Consider the following 6636-nt stretch of genomic DNA (forward strand, 5'->3'; position numbering starts at 1 on the left):
TTTATGGCTCTACACGTTGAGTTGACAATTAGAGTTATTCAAAAAAAAATGCCTAATGGAAGAGAGAAAAGGTTTGAAAGTAAATAGGCAAATACTACACATAATTTTGAGTAAAGTACACGAGCGGTCCCTAAATTTATATGAGTGTGTCACCTAGATCCCTGAACTCTCAGAATGTGGCTCTTCAAAGAGCGTGTGCACCACGTGGCCCTCTTGTTGCCATGAAGAGTTTTCAGAGTATCGAGAAAAATAAGCATATATTTGGAAAAAAAGAGAGAGAAAGTGGTAGTTATATAAATGATAATAGAGTACTCTAAAAAGTAAAATAAATAAAGAGAGTTTAAAAGGTTGTACTTAGGCTGAAAGAAAATAAGAATACGGGAAGGAGGAATGGAACAAAATAATTTCTAAGTTGTTCATAACCAATTAAAAAACAACACAATCGACCATCAACCAAAAAAAAATTTATATAAGACTTCAATTTTTAGCCTTATCTTATTAATAATAATCAAATCGACCATCAACCAAAATATATTTGACATCATCATTTGTTTTGTTTTCTCCGTAATTTAAATATTTACAAACGTAATGTTTCCTCAGGCTTGCAGACATAAAATTAAAAAACTGTTAAAATATCTCTTTAAAATATTATTTTATAAATAAACAATAAATAATACGTGCATTCCTTGTATAAATATAGTTTGCTATATGGATGGTGGGCCAATGGCGCACCAATTTTCTAGTAACTACTGATTGTTAGAATCTGGTCGAAATGGCATAAACCTTTTTTTTTCACTCTCTCTCGAAATTCAAACGTGCAAGGCGTGCTCGCAAAATTCGCTTTGCAAAGATGAAGGCGAATTTCAACAATACCGCCTTCGCTCCCAGCCACGCATCAGATAGCGCGCGTCCAACGAGCGCCACTCCACTCTCGCCATGGCGGTCCACCCGCTGCTCCGCCTCCTCCAACTCCGGCCACCGCCGCCACCGCCGCCTCCGCCTCCCCCCTCACCACCCTTCGCCACCACACGCCGCGCTTCCTCCGCTTCCGCCGCCGCAGCGGCGCTCCTCCTCCTCGCGGCCTCCCCCCGGCTGCCGCGCCCCGCCCGCGCCGACCCCGGCGACGGCGGCGAGGACATCGACGAGGCCCGCGTCGTGCGCCTCTTCCAGGTGGTAGTCGATTCCAGCACGCCGCGTACTAAACCCTAACGCGCTGATCCGACCATCGCCCTTTTTCCTCCTATATATGCAGGAGGCGTCGCCGTCGGTGGTGTTCATCAAGGACCTCGTCGTCGGTCGGACGCCGGGACGGGGAGGCGGGCAAGCGGTGGAGGCGGAGGACGGCGAGGAGGGGGCGGCGACGGTGGAGGGGACCGGCTCTGGGTTCATCTGGGACACCTCGGGCCACATTGTGAGCAAGCACCGACCATCTCCATTTCACCCCCAAAAAGATATCATCATTTTGTTTTAAAGAAAACAATTACTCCCTCCGTTTCAGGATCAGGATATAACATGTTTTGAGTCAAAGTCAAACTGCTTTTTAGTTTAACTAAGTTTATAAACAAATAAAATAATATTTATATTACCAAATTAGTTTATTAAATTAATAATTAAATATATTTTTATAATAAATTTATCTTGGGTCGGAAATATTACTATTTTTTTCTATAAATTTGGTGAAAGTCAAAACATCTTATAACCTGAAACGGAGGAAGTATCACCTTATGGATCATTTTTTGCTAACATTGTTTAAAATATGGAATACTGATGCATTCGTATGCGCAAATATGTGATCAGAATGCTAGAGTGTTGTTCTTTAATGTTTAATGTTTCAAAAACTGATTGGTCACATTGGTCGATCAGGTGACAAATTACCATGTGGTTGCAAAATTAGCTGGGGATGGATCTGCATTTCATCGCTGCAAGGTTTCCTGTTGCTGTTATACGCTGAAGCATTATTAGCTAAAGATAGTTTCCTTTCCTTGTTTATGCCTTTTGAGTTTTAACCATTAGCTGATTGCTTAATGATTCTTTTAGGTATTATTGGAGGATTCTAGTGGCAATAGTTATTCGAAGGAGGGAAGGCTAGTAGGGTGTGATCCATCGTATGATCTTGCTGTTCTGAAGGTAATGCACCTTTTGTTGATGAAGTTTCAGTTATGTGAATCTGGTTCCAAATTCAATATTTGAAGTCTATTGGTGCTGCAGGTTGATGTTGATGGTGATAAGTTGAGTCCTGCTCTGATTGGAACATCAAAGGGCTTGCGAGTTGGGCAGAGCTGCTTTGCCATTGGTAACCCTTATGGATATGAGCACACCCTAACTACCGGGGTAATTATGCCTTAAAATTTTCCGAAGTTTTTGTTTAGTACAAAGCTCTGAAATTGCCAGTCCCACATATTCCAAGGTGGATCCATTTGTGAAATTACCTGTTAGTGCAACATTCATGTGTCAAAACTAGAGTGTTTGGTAAATCTGGTAATATATTTTTATTGACTGGGAAACAGTAGGGGAGTAAATCTGATTATATGATCACTGAAGTATCTTGTAGGTGGTTAGTGGATTGGGGAGGGAGATACCATCTCCCAATGGGAGGCCGATTCGTGGGGCTATACAGACAGATGCTGCTATAAATTCTGGTAATCTCTTGCTTCATTCCATGTCATGTAGCACTTAAATATCACCTTCAATTATATAGAGTAAATCATCTTTCCTCGTGACATACTCCAAGTACCAACTAGTTCTGAAATGGTGTAGTGTACTGATTATTTAATTTGAAATATGGCCGATGGCAACATTTCATATGTTGCTTTTGCTCTATCTCAGTTGAGATGCCTTTAATTTAATTTTAATTGTACTGATGTAGTCTTTCAGATCACTTCTTTTTGGGCTTATCTTGTGCCTTAGTGGTTACTTCTTTTTTGGTACTTGACGTATGGACCGGGTTGTCTGTTCTCTATGTGAGTAGAATCCAGGGGCATGGTCCTCCAAATAGAAAGCTCATTTGAGATGTGCTTTCATGTTATATTACTAGTGCTGTGCTTTCCTAGAAGAATGTTAGATCTGTGCAACTTGTTCTGTTTGGATGAGATGCATGAACAGAGCATATTTCAGTGTGGTGGTGTGAATTATCTGATTGTAAGGTTAAAATAGGGACTAACACAGGCATCAGCTAAATATGTACGCCATATGGTGAGCATGGTGAAAAACTGTTTGTTTTGAAAGTGATGTTGGAAGATACATTCACTGTTCTAAAAAAAATTATGTATAAAAGAGCATTACTTGCTGGTGCGTTGTTTAGTGGCCAGATCTTAAAGGGTATGATTGGGTGAAATTGATTTGGGCTGGCCCAAATGCCCAAAAGTCCAGGAGTCAGCCTATGAATTAGAGTTGAAATGCAATCAAGGTATAGATTCTCAATGGGCTTTGAGAAAAGAGAAAATGGGAGTTGTGGCCCAACCATCCCAACAGATATAATTCTTTTGAAAATAAAATCTATAGATAATTCCAAATCTGATTTTAACTGCACAGAAATTTTCTGATCAATTTACTAGTGTATAAACTAACCTATAGGTTAGTTGACAGCCACAGATATAGCTACGGAGGAGCTGCAAGTGTGCTACATATTCGTAATGATCTGGATGTGATTTCATTGCTCAATGAAGTATCCACTATCTACAAAATTCCTGATGATCATCTCATTCACAAAACTTTGGTGTTGTTGGTATGCCATGAACAATTTGATAAGAATCTGCATCCCAACCTTTTGTTTTCTGAAAAAATCTGAGAAGAAATGAATGGAACATAAGTGTAAAGTGTTTATATATTGTGCTCCAGTATGATAGTGCTATTGTTCTGCACACACCATTCAATTCCAGGAATTTTAAAGATTTGCAGGGCAGCTTTTGATTCTCATTCCACAATTCTTCATTTCACATCTATTTGTCTTTTCATGTTCCTTAGCTTTGTCGCTTAATATCCAGACTTCATTGGCCATATAAGCTGGATATTTGTATTACGTCAGAAAGCACAATTTCCCCTTAATTCACACAATTTTCTAACATTGACAAATGACAGGTAACTCAGGTGGCCCACTAATTGACTCATATGGTCATGTAATTGGAGTAAATACAGCTACATTCACACGTAAAGGTAAAGCTCCTATATTAAGATCAGCACTGCCTAAATATCAAAAGATGTACAGCTCACAGGATTTTCATTTGCCTGCTTTAATCTGTCACGAAGAGTATAAAATGGACCGATACTTTCTGTTTTTCTGCATGCCATATTTTGCTGTGCATTCAGTACAAAGATTCTAGTCACTGAGAATCCTTTGTTGGGAGAAACCAAGAATAACAGAAGTAACTGTAGAGCTAACAGAGACCATGCAGCATCATGCCTTGTTGAATCCTTTTCATAAGTCCTCATTCCTGTATGATGAAAGGAATAGTTAACAGACTGTCAGGATCAAAAATTAATTCTCCTTATCATAATATTGCCCAAGCAGCAGGCAAAGTCTTGTTACCATGTAGTCAATACCTATGGTCAAAGATCTTTTCTCCATTCTGCCTTGATTTGCTGGGAAGCTAGATTTTCTCTACAAATACAAGTTGTGGTTTTGCTGAGATAATTCATTTAGAATTGAATAGTTGGTTAGGTGTCGCACTGTTATTTGGTGATAGCCTATGCAAGTCAGGTCATGCGATGTGAAACTATCTAATTCAAAAGGCTGGTATTCCCAGCATGTTCTGTACCTGTCCAAACAATTATTAGCTTGGAACAGAAGTTGGGTAATACCCCTTTCTCCCAAAATAAAAAAGAAAGAAAAGGAAAAAAAAACACTTATCTGTTTCAGTTCTTTCTTCTTTTCACTCAATTTAAGGAAACCGGATGTACTACACACAAGAAAATGGCTGTTGTGGATTGCCAGCTCGTGTGATCTTCTGTACTAGATGGCCATGATATGATACTGCTCTTTATGTTGCACGTAGCACACAATTAATGCAAATCTCACGAATTAAATGTAGACATTTCTGTAACCATTAATGGGTCATCTCAGTGGTGCAAAGATACTGTGCAGAAGGTGTACTGAAATGCTGCTGTGCCAATTAATGGACGGATTTCTGTCTTGTGTTTCAGGAACTGGGATCTCCTCTGGGGTGAACTTCGCCATCCCCATCGACACTGTTGTACAGTCAGTCCCTAACCTCATTGTGTATGGAACATCTGTGAGCAATAGGTTTTGATTCTTCAGTACATTATCTGCTAGTAAATGCAAGGTCTCCCTCTGCCATGTTGATTGCTCTGAAATATATATATACTCCTGCTGCTACTCGGATCAGTGCATTCAAAAGAACATCTGCTTAATGGTGATCGTACTAGAAACTTTAGAGAACAAATTAAAACGAAGCCGGAGCCGGAGTTCAGTATAAACCAGTAAGGAAGAAACTAACATATTTTTGGACATGCTCTGATAGTTCCTCTGTTGCTGAACTGATCCAATATCCATGAAGCATTTGCTGCTGAATGCTGGCTTCAAGGAAAGGAATTATCAGATGAGCCTGATTACACTATTACAACAGTCTTTGCTTGCAAAGATCAGTGCTTTTAATCAGTAACCAATTCTTTTTTGGGTAAAGAGGATATACTCCCTCCATACTCGTAAAGGAAGTCGTTTTGGACAGCGGCACGGTCTCCAAAACACAACTTTGACTTCTTGTTTCTGTAAAAATATTTATTGAAAAGTGATATATGTATATTTTTATGAAAGTATTTTTCAAGACAAATATATTCATATAATTTTTATATTTTTAAACTCAACAACTTGAGAGTTATTCATGATTTATATTCTCAATGTTTGACTTAAACATTGTTCTAAACGACTTCCATTATGAGTATGGAGGGAGTAGAGTACTTCCTCCATCCACGAATATAAGACATGAAGAAATTTGAATTGGAGGTGATTTATGGGACTAGTAATACCTCAAAATCCATTATAATTGTGGATAAATACAGGGCTAAAATCTTGTAGTATATTTATGGACCGAAGGAGTATATATCAAAGTGTTGATATGAAGTAACCGAGGGTAAAGGAAATCTGAAATCTGACTTGATGGGAGATTTGATGCTCCTGTGCCTGTCCATCTATCAGAGTCTAGAGTCTTCAAGTCATCAGAACTTCAAATCATTACAAATGACGGGGTCAGATAACAAAGATGATCAAGATAACAAAGAGTCAAGAGTTTAACATGGAAAATCATTGCCTGAAAAACCATGTATGCACAACTAACAATGACCACCGTAACTATGCAAATGATTAACAATTGCTGATGATTTCCAATATTTCACCATTTCAATTTGTGTACATGGTGCGCAAAAAAAAAAAGGAAGAAGAAAGAAGTAAAATACTAAACCAACACCAGCCTGTTGCTACCAGTGAGCAGTAATCCATGAAGAATGTTGTGAGATGGAAATAAAGAACAACTGACATATATTATGATCTTGCTGCAGTGTGTAATATGTCGTTCCCTTTTAGGCTTTAATTTTGGGATGTAGTTAGAGCTGATGATGTGTTGATGCTAAGCCTGACCTACCCTAATAATAAATCAAGCCAAAAAACATTCTGTTCCCGTCCTT

The 6636-nt window shown here is 38.8% G+C and overlaps 1 protein-coding gene across 2 annotated transcripts; it reads left to right on the forward strand.

Moving 5' to 3' along the window:
• Window positions 1-900: 900 nt before the first annotated feature.
• Window positions 901-5273, forward strand: LOC127756728 (protease Do-like 5, chloroplastic). 2 transcript variants are annotated; one of them, XM_052282106.1, is made up of 8 exons: window positions 901-1170; window positions 1253-1411; window positions 1864-1926; window positions 2038-2127; window positions 2209-2331; window positions 2552-2639; window positions 4078-4152; window positions 5140-5273. In XM_052282106.1, exons 1-8 carry the CDS (start codon window positions 937-939, stop codon window positions 5244-5246), a joined length of 939 nt encoding a protein of 312 aa, XP_052138066.1. In that variant the 5' UTR covers window positions 901-936; the 3' UTR covers window positions 5247-5273. The 2 variants fall into 2 exon arrangements, with proteins under 2 accessions (XP_052138066.1, XP_052138067.1); XM_052282107.1 differs by lacking the exon at window positions 1864-1926.
• The last annotated feature ends 1363 nt before the right edge of the window (window positions 5274-6636 follow it).

This window comes from Oryza glaberrima, chromosome 12 (assembly GCF_000147395.1).
Source record: "Oryza glaberrima chromosome 12, OglaRS2, whole genome shotgun sequence".
Taxonomy (NCBI): Eukaryota; Viridiplantae; Streptophyta; class Magnoliopsida; order Poales; family Poaceae; genus Oryza; species Oryza glaberrima.

Bases quoted from the DNA above. Each gene is read 5' to 3' on its own strand.
- LOC127756728 (XM_052282106.1), top strand. From the start codon at position 937: ATGGCGGTCCACCCGCTGCTCCGCCTCCTCCAACTCCGGCCACCGCCG. The intron at 2,128-2,208 runs GTAATGCACCTT...TTGGTGCTGCAG, and splicing joins ATGATCTTGCTGTTCTGAAG to GTTGATGTTGATGGTGATAA. The intron at 4,153-5,139 runs GTAAAGCTCCTA...CTTGTGTTTCAG, and splicing joins AGCTACATTCACACGTAAAG to GAACTGGGATCTCCTCTGGG.